The 18,754-nt window shown below is 39.4% G+C and overlaps 1 protein-coding gene across 3 annotated transcripts in view; it reads left to right on the top strand.

The window, feature by feature from the left end:
* Positions 1-1,419: 1,419 nt before the first annotated feature.
* EPHA5 (EPH receptor A5) overlaps positions 1,420-18,754 on the top strand; it is a 327,487-nt gene continuing 310,152 nt past the window's right edge. For all 3 annotated transcript variants that reach the window (XM_053655038.1, XM_053655037.1, XM_053655036.1), the window contains exon 1: positions 1,420-2,122. In XM_053655038.1, coding sequence (XP_053511013.1) covers positions 1,942-2,122 — 181 coding nt within the window. In that variant the 5' untranslated portion in view covers positions 1,420-1,941. The remainder of the gene's footprint in view (positions 2,123-18,754) is intronic.

The following is an 18,754-nucleotide window of genomic DNA, read 5'->3' as shown; positions in this document are numbered from 1 at the left end:
CTTTTAGATTTTTGGTGCAAAAACATCCCAGTTAAAACAGTCAAAGATGAGCTTCTACCTATTTATAAAATAACATTTCTGTTGCTGCATTCTTTCATCTTGATTGCAAATATTTAAACAAAAAAGCAAATGCTGTCAGCTAAAGATTATGAGAAATTTCTTGGGCAGATAAACAAGAATTTAGATGCCAAAGCTGGTGAGAAGATTTTCATTTATTATGTGTGAACACAAACCCAATCTTTCCAGTAGTTATTACACACCAAATTAAACAAAATACCTTTCATTTAAAGTCACAGTTTTTTTTTTTAGATACTTTGCAGTCCTTTCCTTTTCTTTTTTCTTTTGTTTATGGCTGTATACTAAAATAGCCCTTAAGAGGTATCTTTTTGGGAGGATAAGCGCAAAATTGACAAAAATATTAAAGCAAGAATAGACATATAGAGATGAAACATAAAGTTAATTGTTGCATTTTTTTCCTTAATTGTTTGTAAGTCTCTCAGTGCAGCGGAACACAAGAAAATGAAATCGTTATTTGAAAGAACTGAAATTACTTCACCCTTGCCAATTTTTACTGGAGTTAATGACATATATCTGCATATCATGTAATTCTAGCATTGATATTCTATCAATGAAATTAATGAATCAAGTCACCATATCTCCAAGTGCCCTGCACACTGCAAATCTCAATAAGCCACAAATCTTGGATTCTATATTTACAAATTCTACCATTTACTTCTGCAGGAAATGTTGACTGATGGTCCCATTCAAGGCGCCAACGAATTGGAAGAATAGAAGAGGTCAGCAGCCGTGAGCGATATGGGTGTTTAAGAAACTAGTCATCCACCAGAGAGCCTGCGAATGCGTGGCTCTGTGACGACAGGTCTGTCGATGCCACAAGCCCGTGCAGGGCAGCAGGCACCGTGCCAAACCCAGGAACCCGCTTCTCCAGGGGCTGCGGGCTGAGCTGGGGCTGGTTTCCCTTCCGCCTCCCGGGAGCCCGGGTCCGCGCTGGCGTCGTCACGAGGACTCTTCGCCCTAATTATCTGGGGAGGGAGACGCGCCTTTCCGGAGACCGCTAGGCAACACTCACCACGGCAGCATCCAGATCGCTTCCCTGCGCGCCTGTGTGACTTCGTCCTAGCAGCTCACACTTACAGTCGATTCTCACTGGCGAGGCTGCCGGAGCAGAGGGCGGGGGAGCTGGGAGGAGGCGGCGGGAGCGGGTGGGAGGTGCGGCCGCGGCGGCGGCGGGGCTCCAGACGCAGCGGGAGCGCGCGCAGCCGGTGCAGTTCGCACCTCGCCTTCCAGCCGCGCCCGCACCGCCTGCTCCCGGGCCGCGGGAGCCGCGCTCCTGCCCGCCCGCCCCTCGTCCGCGCTCGGCCCGCGGCTATTTCCCGCGGCCAGCCTCTCGGAACTCTGCCTCTGCTTCGCTCGACTCGCGCAGTTTCCCCACCCTGGGTTTTCTCAACTCCTCTCCCTGTATCCTTAGCCACCCTGCTTTTCTCCCCCTGTTTTTATTGGGGATTTCTTCTTACGATGACTTGTCTGCCTCACCCTCTTCCACTTCAGCCCTGAAGACTTCAAAGGAGCCTTTATCTTCCCCCCCAGGGATAGTAAAGAGATCTCAATCCTTAAAATTCTTAGGAGGTAAAGGATCGGACGCGGGACCTTCTCCACACACTTGGGGCCATTCGAGAACCGCATTACCGACGATAACCAGCATTTCATTTCACCCACTGGGAAGGAGGGAGAGAGGTGCCAGAAGCAAACTTGAGCCCGATCAGAGAATCCGTGGTCCCCCGCCTTTGCAGGAGCCGCGCGCCAGAAGGCGAAGACCCCACGGGGAACCGGGAGGAGCCTCGAGCCTTTCGCCCCTTCGGCGAGGCCGGAGCCGTGGACTGAGCCGCGCGGGACAGCGGCGGCGGCGGAGGCCAGGAGAAGATGCGGGGCTCGGGGCCCCGGGGTGCGGGACGCCGGCGGCCCCCGGGCGGCAGCGGCGGCGCCCCCAGCACCGCTGCGTCTGTGGCCGGCTGCTACTCCGTACCTCGCAGGGCCCCACTCTGGACGTGCCTTCTCCTGTGCGCCGCGCTCCGGACCCTGCGGGCCAGTCCCAGCAACGAAGGTAGAGCGGCGGGGTGGCCGGGGGGCGGAGGGGCAAGGCGGGGCCTGGAAGTGCCGGTCGGGGCGCGCTGGACGCTGGGGCCTCGGGAGACCTCTCCCTCTTGGTCTGGAACTAACGTGTGCCCTCAGCTTTCGCTAGCCCTTGGCTCAGGGTCTGCTCTCTGATCGTATTGTTTGACAGCAGCTGCGGGAGTGCTGGACGAGCAACCTGCCGGGGCTCAGAATGGCTGGGGGCTGGGAAGTTGGAAGCCGGGGGTCGAGAGGCGTCCGAGACCCTTGCTAGGAGGTTGGGTGCGGCTGGGGCTCACAGGAAGCGCCTGGGGGAGTGCCATTTCGGGCTCGGAGGAGTGGAAACTGTTTGAAGCACAGAGACGGGGATCTCCGGAGCAATGGGGCTTTTGGAAACCGTTATTTGAGGCTGGTGATGGGAAACGTTGTGGGGGTGGCTGGGCGCTTTTATTTGGAGGGAAAGTGCCTTCTGGGAGCTGTTATTTAGGGCATCACCAGCTGCTATTCTGGGGTGGATGGCTAGAGCTCTTATTTCCCGAGGGAGGGGGAAGGCGCCCTACACTGTAGGATGCCTTTCACTTTGGGCTCTCGTGAGCCTACCTACTACTAAGGCAAAAGTGGAAGAGGGAGAGGCGAAATGCAAGGGGAGTAGGAGGGGAGTGGGGGAGTGTCGCGGCCAGGAAGTTGCAGTCGGACCCCAAGGGGCCTTGTGTCGGTGTTTTTGGTAAGGGAAAAGTCCGGGGGTGGCCCGGCACCAAATGCAGCAGTCAGTCCCCAGCGCTCCTCCCTACGCCCCGGACCCAGAAAACTGTCCCTGCTTGCCACTGGGAGACTAGGGCCGGCCGTGGGAGCAGCACCTGTGCAGAGCCCTGTGCTCCCAGAGCTGTGCGCAGCTCCTTGACCCGCCGCCGCCGGGCGCGCAACCCAGGGCCTCGGAGGCCCCTCCGACGGAGCTCCAGCCTCTCACCCGGACTGCGCTCTGCGCTCGGGTCTCAGCTCCGGAGCGCGTTCCTCTATAGCTGGGGGCAGCACCTCAGATCCTGACCAAAGCTCAAGAAGATGTCAGTTCCGCCACAAAAACATCAAAAACCGTATCCCCTAACCGGAGGGCTGGGATTTCGATTTGGGTTTCCAGATGCCGCGAGTGAGGTACAGACCCTTAAAAATTTCCTTCCACCCCTAGGGCAGGGGACACTGGACCTGAAAAATGAAGCCGCGGAGTCCTGTGTGTCCTCCTGACTCGCATGGGTTTTGTCTTGGCTGCAGGAGAAAGCGCTGAGCTGGTATCGGAGCCCTGTGAGCTAGCTCCCCGGGAACCTTAGGAAAGCAGGGCAGATGGAGACCGGCCACCCTACTCCATCTACCGCAGGAAATTCTCTCTTTAATTTCTATCTTTTTAAATTTGATTTAAGGGTTGTGTGTAGTTCGATCTATCTGTCTTCAATCTCCAGTGCTTAATCCAAGCAAGCTTCATTTTTCCCTTCCCCCATAAAGTTGGAAAAGTGTTATCTGAAGTCTTAGTGAATTTATTAACGTCCCCCTGTTGGATTCACTACATTAGAAGCCCAGGGATTATAACGGGGTTAAGAGTCCTTTTATTAAATGTCTTATTCCACCAAAAGGGGCACCCTGGTTTGGATTTAAAGAGTAATAGTACTACGCATTCGCTCATGTTCCATTAGATATTCTTTTCCAGGTCTTATGGGGGGAGGGGAGTATGTAGACATGAAAAGGAGCAGAAGCTCTTGATCAGAGAAGGGGAAGAAGTGAAGTCCCGGAAAGGATACTGCTGAGTGGCCACCTCTGCCAAGACTGTGTGGGGAGGAGGCAGAGGCGGACAGAAATGGAGGGAAGCTCAATCTTGTGGAAGGTAGACAGGCTAATTGTATAAACTTAACGCCCACGGGTTGTGTTGTCCTTACACCAGCCAGTGGAGCACAGCAGGACTTGGGCTACAGAGCCAGGAGGTTGCAGGGACCTCACCAAAAATGAATGCTACTTTCCACCCAGTCCTCCCAGGACACTGAAGACAAAGACATGTCTGTCGTTTGGAGCACACTTTGTAATGTGTCATACTATTTCATGTAACTGAAAAATAAAACCTTATTAATAGGTATAATCTCTCCATCCCATCTTGCCCAACACAGTTTTCCATCTTTCCATTAGTGTCATCCTAGACCTTTATCTCCTGTTTTGTAAAATCTATATTCTTCTCTTCTTTTTGCTTCCCCACAACCATGTTGAAGTTGAATAAGAATATATTAAGGTATTTATAACTGCAGTCAGTGTATTTATTTAAAGATTCAGAATGAAGTTTCTAGGATTGTTCTCGATTGTTTATTTCTGGAGGGACTCTGGATATTAGGAGAAGAAATATGTGTGAAAGCTCCGAATCCATTAATAACTTGCTCTCACATGCTTTGCTTTTTACAACCTATCAATGCTTAGCAATTTCTCAGACAGTGATGTATATATAGGGTAAGACAAAAGTAGGTTGACAGTTGGGAGTGTGAGAAACAGAATATATTCTTGCATTATTATTTATTAATTATTTTATAATTTCCCATGCTTTTGCCTCACCCTGTATATACATTGCATATGTAATATAATATTCCCATTATGTGACAAAAATTCAAGGCAGAAAGAAATAAATGTGTTTATGTTCACAATTAGTATTCCAGTCATTTTTAAAAGTTAACTTTGGTAGGTAAATAAGCAGAACTGAACAGGAAAACCCAAATGGATCAACAAGTGAAAATTTTAACAGATTCAGTTAAGTAAAAGGAGCATGTCCACTGTTACAAATACTGGGGGTGGCCCTGAACTTGTTCAGTAACTGCCACTTTTTTACTGTCTGGAAATATATTTGTAAACAAGCATTATTTGACAAGTGCTTTTCACAGCAGGGATTCTTGGCCAATTACCATTGAACAGCTCTGCATTGAAAATGATTCACCCGCAGTGAATCAAGCTGAATTCATTGAAGCTACAGTCAGTAATGTCCCAGTAAAGTGCCTCCAACAGTTGTCAGCAGTTTGTATTTGAAAAGTCCAGTTCCTCATCTCTGAACGTTTTATATATTTGAGAAAGTGGGATGGACAAGGTCCTGGGGGGTAAAACTCCATACGGGGAAAAACTGGGGCTAAATTGTTTAAAAAACCATCATAAAATTGTAGATGATTTCATTGGAAAGAAAGAAGAAGAGGAATGTTTGTTTTAGGGTTTTTCTTGGTTTATAATAGGGCCAGGCCCATAAAACAGATTGGAGGCCATAATAGATTTGTAAAGCGAAATGGCTTTGTTGTGCACCCCTGCCATCCTGTTGCAATTCATTTCCTTTTAGGTAAAGTGACAGGGCCCCATAGAAAAGGGACAGTAAAATCCTCCCCTGACCAGGATACCACTAAACAAAAAGGAACCCACTACCCCTATTTGAATCACAGATTGTTGGAACTATAAGGGACTATGAAGAGTTTTGGATTTTTGCTTTATAAAACATGAATGGGGGACAAAAGGGATTGAGTCTTGAAATTTTTACACTTTCTTTTGAGGTAGACAAATGTAGTCTTGGGTGTCAGGGTGAGTGAGAGGCAAGAAGATTTTATTTCTCCATATAAGATGAAAATGAGAGGGGGCAATTCCCGCATTGACCATGAAAATTTCTCGATTAATTGGATATATTCTTGTAATATTGCCACTTGTAAATACTTTTAATTTTTTAATTTCAATTGATATAGAATGTAACTGGTATGAGAAAAAGGTATATTTTTGTGCTTGGAAATGCATTACATACCATCATTTATATTGTTAATACTCTATAACATATGAGCACTTGAAGTAATTGTACATAAAATACCACAATGAGATAATATAGCTAGTTATAGACAAACATTCTCAAACAATCTAAATACTAAGCTTTATTCAATATTGCTATGGTTGAGAATATAACTATACTTTAGTTATTTTTCTCTACATTTTTGTTGATTGATTTGACCAAATTCAATTTTCTCCCTTCAGAGTTTTTTTTTTTTTACCGTATTTGCTTGTTGACTAATTTCTCTTTCATTTGGAAGTATCCTTTCTACCTCTGACTGTAGACGGTAGAGTATATTAACTAACTACAGCTAGTTTTCTCTTTATGAGTTAGTATAACTCTTTTCCTTTCGTGTTATGCTGTCTTTAAAAAGGAAACATTTGCTAATGTTGCAAAGCAATAACTGTGTCAAAAGTGTTGGTAACTTTTTATACTTTATTTTTAAATTTAAATGAACAAACATGACCCATTGTACTAATGAAGTATTTGAATTTAAGCTAGCAGAGGTGCCTAGTTATTCAGAGGTGATTATGACACTTAACAATTTAGAAATCATTTTACAATTGTTTTTCATAAAGCTTGAAAATTAACTGAAATTTGAATACCCAGACTTATTAGTCACTCAAAAAGTTATTGCAGCATTTGTCCTTTTTTTCAGAAAGTGAATTTTGATTACAAAAGCAATGTGAGAAGAAAAATGTAACTTGTTACCTTAAAGACTCAGAATGATTCTTGATGTTCTATTATCTCTGGTGAATATGTACTTATCTATAGAGCAGAATAACCCCTGCTGATATGCTCTCCTGGGTAAATATGCATTTAGTTAGTTTTACCTGAATTTATGGATCAGTTGGTTAGGTAATGATTTCTTCAAAGAAGTTGTCCTACTGTATTGTATACATAAACACAGCTGATGGTATTTTTGATTGACATTAAAATTATCAAATAATCTACCCCAGACCAAGTGGGGCACTTAGGTTTCGATGGGTGTGTATAAGAGTAGCTAAAGAATAAAATGAATTCTAAATACTTTGGAAACTCATTAATATCTTCACTTTTTTTAAACAAAAAGTTAATAATATATCTTTAATGTAATAAAAATGGGTCCATTCAGTGAGGTGTATTGATATAAGAAATAGATTACTAACAGGAGTCTCTGATCTATATGTAACACATTTTAAAACACTATGTAGCTATTAGAAAGCTGAAAGCTTTGATAGTTACTGTGAAATGGTATCTGAATTATTGTTTCCATTGAAAGAGTTTAAAACAAATTGTAAATTATTTACTTTTAAATACTTAGTTTTTTAAAAATACTTAGTTTTAAACTTCCAAAACAATTATGAGTACATAGGAAAGTCTCACTTTATCATATATTTACTTTTCCCTATTTAGTTTCTGACTTTCAGACATTTTGTGTATTCAAAGTTGATGAAGTACATTTTAAAGTGTTGAACAAGACAATGTTTCCTTTGAACAAGAAAAAATAAATTTTTAATTCAGTTTATAAATTTTAAATGAAAATTTGGACAAAAACTCATTTTTGATAATACATTTATTAACATATACAAGGTGTCATTATGAAGAACTATCCACAAAATACTAATAGGATCACTGATGCTATAAATTGTCCTATGAAATAGGTATTTATATATCAAGTTACATATATAAAGTGATAGATGTTGTTGAGTATTAAAACTTGATTGGAATTTATATATTTCTTCTGACTGTAGATTTGACATATAAGATATAGTCATTCCATTCATTCTGATCACATAACACCAAAAGATGGCTCTAATTGAAAATTTATATCACAGGAATTATGAAACAAATCATTGAAAACATATTTCTTATCAATGAATTTCATTAGAAATAGAGATTCTTAAATTCCCCTTTAGCCTATTTATGCCATCATAAAAAAATCTTGCTGAAATGATCTGTTGGTGTAAAGCCAAAAAATAAATTAATTTAAAAAGAGTGTTAGGTACATAAAAATTGAGTTGTATCCAGAGAAAGGTCTGGTAATTTATGGTCTTGCTCTTTTTCTGTTGTTGTTTTCTAAAAGCTCAGGTTTTTCATCTAGTATCTCTAATAAGCATGCCAGGTTTTGCAAAGTCATAAAATGAAACTGATCTTGTAGGTGCATCACATCATGTGTTTGAAAAGAGTGTGGTTCATGCAATGGCTGTACTAACTGCCACTTAATGTTAGCATAATTTTCCAGTGACTTTTTTATCTTTACTGATTTAAATAAACCATAAGAAATCATTTCTGCTCCTTAAAAATTGCCCCCAAATCCTCTTAAAATATGTGTGTTTTTCTTTAGAGTACCACTTAACAATCTATTCCGTCTTCAGAACCCAGTCGATTCTGTTCATAATTAAGCTTTGTTCTAGTTCTTCTTCTCCTATAGATTCACCAGGCTTGAATTTCTGATCAGCTGCTCTGTTCCTTTGTCAAAATCACTTAAATTATTTTTTAAATTAATAGAGAGTATACCAAACTCTAGGTCATGCATTCTTTCTTCTGGGCAACTGAAGTGTTCATAGCTTTAATTGTGGTGCATTTTGGAGGCAGAGTGCAGTAACTTGTCTGAGTATTAGTATATGTGTGCACAGAGACATTTTGGGGTATGTGAAAGATCATGGTGAAGCTGGAAGAAATGGTGGGGAGGATGTCAATGTGGTATGACTATGAACTTGATATTAATAAAAATGCTTGGGTTTTACTTTTATGTATTTTTCAAATACCAGCTCCACCACACACATACACACAAACAATCTGCAATTATATTTGTTTTATTCTGACACTGAAGATATAAATCCCCACCCAGTGAAAAAAAATTCCCAGTCAATTTTATTTCATCCATTTAGGTTCTTTACTTCTATTTCTGGACAAGCTGTTTTGTTAAATTACAACAAATACTTGTGGCATTAGACACCCCACAGATCAAATAATTGGGACTCAAGTATCTGTGATCACTCTAATTTTGGACGATTGCCCAAGCCATCTTCTGTATGCGTCACACATGTTTCTGCTTCTAACTAAACTGGGCCCATAACTGTTAAATAAATGATTCTGGCATAAAAAAATAAAAGAGCCAAACCTGAGGTTTGAAATATTTTGCACATGCTTTGTGAGAAAATGTTCCTACTTGGAAACATGTTTTGGGATAAGTATTGGAAGAATTAGAGAAAATACAGTCTGTTCTTTTAGTCTTAGATGAGCAATTTCTTTTTTCTCTCACAGTAATTCCACAGGCACATCTTTCTTCCCCCTCCTTCTCTGCTTCCCTCATTCCATCCCTCCTTCTCTTCCTTTCTCTTTTTAATATGTATATTTTTATTTTATTACATTGTAATAAAAGTATAATTTACAGCGAAGTGCAGAAATCAAAAGTATACAAATGTGTGAATTTTCACTAAAAAGAAGAATCCTCATCCTTCTTCTCCCTCCTTCCTTCCATCCCTGTCTGACACTCCATTCATACAAAGTCAAAACAAGGTAAGAGGGTAAGAGCCATTGTCTCTTCTGTTCCAACACCTCAAGGAAGTTGTGATTTCAAACTGGGTGATAAGACAGTAGTCATCTTCTATTAAATAAATCATGAGATCCAGTCTCTAAGGTACAAAGTAGATTATGTCAAACCAAGTCATACTATCTTTTTTACTTATTTATAAATCAGAAGTAGAAGAGTTTAAGGTGTCACTATCAGTTTTTTGCTTCTTATAAAATAGCTCACTTATTTACTTTGCACTGGCTTTCCCTGCCTCTTCCAGGATGCTAGTTAATGTCTTTTCTGTGGAAAGACAAACTCAGCAGGCAGACTGGGCTGGCACCAGTTCAGCCCAGCAGTTCACAGCAGGAGCTTTTTCTCAGAGGAAGCCAGATTCCAACTTTCACCCAGAGCGCTGGCCTTGTGTACTAGCCGGACAGGTGAGGCAGACTGCCTGGTCTTGTGGGAGGACAGTGGACTCCCTTGTCCCTCAGAGTTTCAGTCTAGGTAGCACAGAGACAGGGTAACGCATGTCCTACAAAGGTGTACAACAAACCTTCTGAGAAAGTAGAAAATACTTGGAAACTGCTGTGTCTGAAGGATTTTAACCATGTCTAGTTTTAAACGACCACATTAGATTTTTCTGCTGGGAAGGCGGGAACAACATATTGAATCTTATAGATTTGGAATCACTATTTTTGTTTTAATGTAAGTTTTTGAGACAAAGTAGGGGAAAATGTAATGGTATAGAATTGCAGACAAAAGGTGAAACAGGAAAAAAAACTTGTCTTTGACATTGAAAAAATGAAGTAGTCTTTGTTGTTGCTGTTAGTTTTCTATTTTCATTGTTTAATTTCTATTGCTTACTAACCCTTAAGCTCAGCAGACACTCATTTTGTTACTTCTTTCTTGACCTCAGTTCCCTTTTTTAAAATTTAGTGCTATCTATTTTTTCTAATGGTGGAGAACAAACAGAATGAAGCAACTTTCTAATTGGTAGGGCACTATGCAAATAGAAGTTGTGGGAATGTAGCTGATTAAAACTCTGCACAGGTCATGTACGTGAACACATCACCTGCTGGGTAAAGATCAGAATATACGAAAACACTGGGTGCAGCAGTTTTGTGGTTTTAAGCTTATGTTATGTGAGGAAATTTCCTTAAGAAAAAGAAATACCAAAATAACTTACTTTTGTAAATATAAGAGGAAAACACTTTATTAGTGTCTCAGTGCCCAGGAAAGGGCCCTGTAGCTCAATTTTAATTAAGCTCACAGTAATTGTACCCTGCGCTAGTAGTAACATGTAGTGCAAATGGGGAGGTGTAAAGACCATGATGTGATCTCTTAGTGGTGTGTCTTGAACCATCCACCTCAGATTCCATATAATTACAGTGAGGTGGTGACACACCCAGGGTTGTCGTGCAAAGAAAATGAGAATGTGTATGTGCATTGTCTGGTAAAATTCCTGGAGCAAAACAGGTGCATAACAAATATTAGTCCCAAACATTTCCCCCCTACTAAATGCAGGGTATTTGAGATAGGATTTCACAACCATAGTTTATCATCTTCCTTGTATTGGATGATTGTAGGGAATCTGGGACAAGAGACCAATCTAACAAAAACAATTACTATGCAAATTTTTCATAGGGCTATCCAAGACCAAAATCAGCTGCCTGATGCTGTTCTCATTTTCAGTTGCTTTCCTCATTGAATATTGAACACTGGGATTTGATTAGTTAACAAAGGGGAAAGCCATTAGTATAAGGATCAGGGTTGTAGATGTTGAAATTTACCTCATTGTTCCACAGGGAGGTTAGATGTTGCCTTTTAGCCACAAAACATATCAATATATATATTCAAATATTTTAGATACTTAACTCCTTGCATAGCACATTATCCATTTTACCATACGTTGGTAAATTTCTACCTGTGTGTCACAGAACTTTTAAAATGTGCAATACCTAACTATGTAGTCAGGGATAATGATCTCTTTCCCTTTAGATTGTCAAATAAAAAATGACAACAGCCAGCCCTGGTCAGTGTGGCTCAGTTATCTGGAGCATAGTCCAGTTGACTGTAAGGTCATGGGTTTGATTCCGAGTCAGGGCACATACTCAGGCTGCAGGTTCTATCCCTGGTGTGGGTGCAAACTAAAAGGTACCCAATCTGTGTTTCTCTTTCCTGTCAGTGTTTTTTCTCACATTCATGTTTCACTCTTTCTATCTTTTTCTCTCTTCCAGAAAACAATGAAAAACATAGTGTCCTCGGGTAAGGATAAAAAAATGGCATCAGCCAACACAACAATAGCCATCCAGTGTGAATGAATCAAAACTATATCTATTTTTTGGTATTCCACATAACTTTAGTAATTAGTGTAAGTGTGCCATAAGATGAAAAATGTTGAAAAACATATATATATAAATATATATGGAGTAAAATTCATATGTATATGTATATATATATACACAAGGTAGGACAAAACTAGATTTACCATATGGAAAATAATGCAATAATTAATAAGTAATACTACAAAAATAAACTGAAGCACGGTAGTAAAAGTGCACACAGAAGGCAATGTGGAGCCCTGGGGTATATGCTGTCGTAGTCATTCATAGCTCCGATATTTCCCCCCTCACTAAATGCTCAATTAACCACTGGTCACTGGGCTGCTGCACAGTAAGGTCCCCTCTGTCAACATCTTTTATTTAACATCTCAGAAACCCTACTAGCACATGGCAAAACACCTTTCCACACATTACTTCCTTTTCATTTCAGTGCACGTATTCTTTACTTTTTGAATTGTTTTCCACTACTTTAATATATAAGCAATCCAGTTCTCAATCACTAGCTCAGGCCACACTCTAGACCTAGTTTTACATACCTCAAATTCCATTAAGCAAATACAAAAGTGCTGTGTATTGCTGGTTACTACCCTTGCTCTATTGGACATGCAAGACAGTTTTGAAAACATATATTTGACAACTTCCGGTACTATATTTTTTAGGCGATACAGTTTCTTATAACAAGGGAAGGGAATAAAATGTTCAGTGCAAAATGCATTCACTTTTTGTCTCCTATCAAGTCAACTCCCTGAGTATTTTTTCTCTTTAATATGGACAATAATACAGTAATTAAATGATTAATACAAGAATAAACTTAATTTTGTGTACTCACAACTAAATACAAGTGTAAAAGTGCACACAACTATTGATGTGGAGTCCCCAGGATATTTGCTGCACAGGCTTATCTTCAATATTTTATACTCACTTTTATGCAGTTTATATTTTTTTAAATGCTCTATAGTTCACAAACTTTACTAACCTGCATTGTCCTATGAGAATCTCATAAAAAATCCTGAAGTATTATTCCATGAGAATCTTATAAAAAGCCTACAGATTAGATAATTCATCCTTATAAACAAAGGAACTAAAACCAGAAAGTTCGATCTATTTAAAAGAAAAGAGGGAACTAGTTTCTAAGCCCAAGTCCTAAGGACCACAGAACCATGCTTTGCTCAGGAAGCAGGAGGCTCCGGACTGTGGGGGAGTCCATCAGAGCTGGGAGACCTTGTGTGAGGTAGAAAAACTTCCCTGTGCCTGTGGTTTCTTGTCTCTAAAGTGGTAATAGTAATCTGGTAGGCTCGTAAAGATTAAGTGCATTCACATCAATATAGTGTTTTTAAAAGTTCTGACACATAGTAAGCACTGTATAAGTTTTAATGTTACATATATTGAAAAAAGTGTGGTTTGGCACTGTGACATTTAACAAGGTCTAATTTTCTACCTTAGTCACTTAGTACTAATATTTGTTATAAGTGGAAATATCAGAAGAAAAGCACTAGAATTCTGTTCAATTGCCCAAGCAGCCCTTGTTTACTCCCTGGGTACACCGTTCAATGGCTCTCCAATGCCCTCAGAGCAAATCTAAACTCCTTCAACCTGAGTACAAAGCTCTTTGTGATCTGCTTCTGGCCCGCCTCTCCTGCCACTTCCCTCCTGTTTGCCAGTGCAGTCTAGGCTCCTGTGGGGCAGACAGCTCCAGATGCTGTCTGTGCATTTGGATTCTGGGTGCTCAATAGGAGACAGCTCTTCTCTTGACCCAGGTAACGTGATCTTCATACCTGGGTCTACGTGGTAGGGAAGGCCTCTCTCCAGTTTTCCCAAGACTGTGTACCAATTCTTATTGCTTGTGTAGTATATTACACAGGGTCGGAGTTGAGTTTTTCTTTTATCTGTACATTTCTGATAGTTGATCAGAACAGAAATTGCTGTAAAAGCCCTGGCTGGTGCAGTTCAGTTGGTTGGAGCCTCATCCCATAAACTGAAAGGTCGGTGCACGGGCCTGAGTTGAGGGTTCAGTCTCCAGTCGGGGTGTATGGGACGGATGTTTCTTTATCACATCCATGCATCTCTCCCTCTCTTTCTGCCTGCATTCCCCCCTCTCTAAAGTCAACAAGCATGTCTTTGGGTAAGGGTAAAATATAGTTGCTGTAAAAAAGTGAAGGTTAATCAGAGAAAGAGTTCTCTTCTGAACTTTTGAAGAATTTCCTACTAATGGAGATATTATGATTTGCCAGTCAAGTCAAGTTAATTCCAAGAAAACTGGCAGAAGATTTTTTTTTACATTTAACAAATGCATCAATACAAAGAAAGTTTTGCCTTTCTAGAAACTCAGAGAGAGTCAACTCCAATTACATTAGAAAGAAGTATGTTATACCCTGTAATGTTATGTTTAATGAATGAAAGTTAATATTGTTTATAAATATACATTTAATGAATGATTATTATTGAGTAACTTCCACGCTCCTTCGAAGACACTGCTTTTAACCAAACCTAGTCTCACCTTATTACTCTGCTGAAAGAGCCAGTGCAGATCTTTTCCCAAATTCATAATAGAATTTGGAATCTCAGGTATCATAGAGTCTCTCCTAAGTTGGGAAGCTACTGACTCAAAGATTGTATGATTTGATGACCAAAACAAGCCAAAAAGAAATTTGGCAGTAGAAAACTTTATTTTAGATTTACCAAAAGTATCAATGAGAAGAAAGTTCTTCTGAGCTTAACATACCACTGGAAAATAATTCATTGATATCTGTGATTTAATCTACTACTGCTTTCTTGTCTCTCTTTCCTAAGATAAATTCTCAAATTCGTATGACTTGAGTCCCTATCAACCAACAAAATATATTATTTCTGCTTTAAGCATGTTTTAATTTTACCTCTAGCAAAACAATGGATATAAAACATCTGTTTCTTAATGGTTTAAATGTCTTGGAAGGAGATGGATTTACCCTTTCATTTGTTCTAGATTTTCTGGGTTATTTAAATTGTCATTTACTTTATGAAGCACTTTAAATTTATAGCTTGGTAGGACTTTTTAATATTGCAGGGAAATTAACAGGGAAACAGATACCATCAACCATGTGAATATAACAGCATTAAGAATAGATTTATAAAAGAAAACAGTTTTAAATATAATAATAAATGGTTTTTTAAGTATAGTTTGGTTACTGTCTGATTGGTGCATTTAATGCTAACCACCCTCTGATTAGTATATTTAGTTAACCATCCCTCTTGAACATATTTCTACTTACTCTAAAATTATGGCAAATATATTAGAAACATAAGAGGGTTAACAATGTATTCTACTAGGCTAAAAAACCCTTGAATTTAATTTTTCTCTAGATTAGAGGGATAATTGTAATAACTGCTATGAAGACTCTCACCATATAATCTCTTTCAGTCCTTGCAACAACCTTGTAAAATGGACATACTTATTCCCTTTTACCAGTGGGAGATTGGATTTGGGGGAAGTTAAATAACTTGCTTTGAGCCACACAAGAAATAGAATAGGAACCAGGCATGTTTGGTGCCGAAGCTCTTTGTGGCATGTACTGTGCCACATATTACATTTATATAAATGTACTTTTTATGCGTGCCTACCATCTTTCCAGGAAAGAATCATGTTTTGTTACAAAAAGTACCTGTTTTATGAGAAATTCAGTATTATACAAACATAAGCAAAGTGTATGGGGAAAGGGAAAACTTATATTAAGAAGATCTCACTATCATCAATGCTAAAGCCATTGAATAGAAAACTTAGTATAAACTTTCAGTTATACAGTTCTCATTTCCTGGCAGAAAATCTGTCAGTTCATCAGGAAAAATAATTTTTTCCTGACTCTGGGCTTTAAAAGAAGCTGATTTCAATGTTGTTTGTGTTTGGGGTATTGAACAATGGCAGGAGTAATATTCTTAACAGTTTTCAATATATGCAGAATTGATTTGTACTAATAGGTTCTTATATAAGTCATCTTTGAAAGCTAAGGACATAGTATTACCAGTGGTTTTCAAAATTTTTAAGCAGCAGAATCTCTCACTTAAAAGAAGCCACTGTGGAAGCCCAATCAATCCATTGGAGCAGAGAACAACAGAATTACTGGGTGTCTCTGCCCTATTTTTACCCCCCCCCCCTTTCATCTGCTTGTGCCTCTGAGCCATCTCTTTAGAACCTCGGGGGCCATGGTGAGCTCTGTCAAAACTTCTGTGTAAAAAGATAAAAGAAATGTTGTGTAGAAATCAGCGTGCACCATCCTGACTTGTAACTTCCTAACAATCTCACTGAAGAACAAATTATAACATGTGGTAAAGCTTACTGTGAACCAATGATGTCATACCTTGAGTCGCTCATCAGAGCCAACCTAAGACCATTGGTAAATTATCGTCATTTCTCTTTCCAGTTTGAGTTACCTGTGGTCAGCCACAGTCAGAAATATTAAATAAAAAATTCCAGATATAAAAATTCATACATTTTAAATGGCTCCCGTGTTCAGAATAGTGTGATGAAATCTTGACATCCAGCTCTATTGCTCTAGAATGTGAAGCATCCCTTCCTCCAGAGCAAGCCCACAGCATGCCCGTGTTAGTCACTGAGCCCTTTGTCATCAAGAGAACTGTTGAGGTATTCCAGAACTTGTGTTCCAGTAACTCCGTTTTACTTCAGAATGCCACATTCATGTAGCTTTTATTGTAGTATTAAATATTGCTATAATTGTTCTAGTCTTCATTATTGTTAATCTCTTCTTGGGACTAATTTATGAATTAAGCTTTATCACAGGTCTGCATGTTTAGAAAAAATAATTGTGTATGTAGGATTTGTTACTAACCACAGTTTTAGGCATCCACTGGGGGTCTTGGCACGTATTCCTGAAGAGAGAGGGGGTTGCTGCTCGCGTCTGGACCCTCCTACACTCACTGAATCAAAACTCACTAAGGTGATTCTTGTGGAAATTTTTTACTGTAGAGCCTGAGAATCTGTTGTTTTAAAATATGCACAGATAATTCTGACTTTTGTCACTGGTAAAGAACACTTACTTAGAGCTATTCAAAGGGAGATCTGGGTCTGGGGTGGTGCTCCTTTGAAATGGTACCAGTACAAAAATTCAGAGTTAGCATAGCCAGACTTTTATTGTGATCTTACATTGCCCCAACAATCCAACGGTGCAATAGGTAGATTCACCTCATTGAATAGGGCAGAGCCCAATTCAAATGCTGTCTGACTTAAAAAGTATAAAAACCACTTGGGTGGGAGGGACTTTCTAGGATTCAGCGTCCCTGATCCACCTAATGTTCTAGCTTCATAGGTTTTAGAAAGGGCCTCTGACTTTACATTTTTAAAAAACACTGCAGGTTATTCTAATGCATGTGATAGAAGCACCACACTTAAAAATCCTGAAAAATATATGTAACACATATATAACATATAAGTATACATATATGTATGTATGTGTATATGTATGTCCATACACATACGCACATATATAAACACTCAGAAAATGCTATATAAGTATTTTCTATTAATCTCAAAATTGATCATATAAAATGTGCTAAGGCTAAAGTGATACGTATTTTTATCAGATAACATCATGCAAAATAATGAAATACAAGATATTAGAAAGTTGTTAAAGAAAATGCTAAGATGCAAAAAAATTTCTAAATATGGTTTGATATATAATAAGTGATACAGTCATTGATATCAGAAGAGATCCTCAAGGTGTATGTTTTGGTTAATATTTCCCATTTATATTCCCAGATAATATTATATGCATTTTGAATGTGTTCATATATATCCACAAGTGCCAAAAGTTAATTCAGATGATTATACTCTAGAAGTCTGTCTTGGAGGATATAGAAGTATTATTTCATAGGTAATATAAATCCAAGCAAGTGTCTGCTCTTAGGGACACCTATTGGAAGGTTGAACAATCAGCAGGATAATTCCTGTTTATTCACTGGTATATCCTTGGGGCCTAGAATAGTTATTGGTACCTAAGTAGCTGCTTAATAAATGTGTTGAATAACTGAACCCTATTCATTGCAAGTGTCATATTGCAACTAAAATAGAAGTTAAGGCAGTGGCTTAGACTTTTTCCTTAGTTATTTATATATTATCTATATTATTTAGGATTAGGTCCCAGGTAATGGAAAAAGTGTCCAATAGTAATTTAGAATGTAGAGAATGTAGATGCTATCTGGTGGATTGGGGTCAGTGGCTTAATGGTGTCAGCGCAAAAGTCACTGGGATTTTTTTGGTCTTCCCCTCAAGTTTGTTGCCTCATGGTGGCAAGAAGGCCAGTCCATCTCCAACCATCACATCCAGTTCAGAACAATAAGAAGAAGGGACAGAGAAGACCCACGAGCCAGGTCAGCTTCACTATTCCTTCAGCTAGGGTGAGAAACTTCTGCAGAAACTGGGGACTCGATTTCTGTTCTTATCTCATCAGCTGAACCTGTGTAACAAGGCTACCGGATTCAATGAACTGTGTAACAAGGCTATTCAGATTCAGCTAAGTGACAGAAACATGATTATCACTATTTTTTGAGGCCAGTCATGATGTGTTGTCTGTTGCTCAGCATATTGCCCCTTTAAACACAAAGAAAATCCTGATAGCAAGGAAAGAGAAAGGATGTGAGCATTTAATAGATATAAAACAGTATCAGTCCCAGTGCCAGAGAAAATTGAAAGTATTTTTATTTTACTTTGTTTCCTTTTCATACTTTGTAAAAATAAAATTAGCCTACTACCGAGGTTATATTTTGACTAAAATAGATTTTAGGCACCAGAGCATCAACCTTAAACCATGTTAAGATATATACTTGATTGTATTTTAGTAGACTGACTCAAAAAGCACTTTCCTGCTCTCATGAATGACTCTAGCTGTTTTAAGATGGATAATTAGAGCTGAGTAGTAAAAATATTTATGCTCAATCACCTAAAACTTGAGACACAGTATTTGTTTGTACTTGTATCTGTAT

The sequence above is a fragment of the Artibeus jamaicensis genome, unplaced genomic scaffold (genome assembly GCF_021234435.1).
Source record: "Artibeus jamaicensis isolate MK-2021 breed Jamaican fruit bat unplaced genomic scaffold, CSHL_Jam_final contig_908, whole genome shotgun sequence".
Lineage (NCBI taxonomy): Eukaryota > Metazoa > Chordata > Mammalia > Chiroptera > Phyllostomidae > Artibeus > Artibeus jamaicensis.
This window is presented reverse-complemented; position numbering and strand designations above follow the sequence as displayed.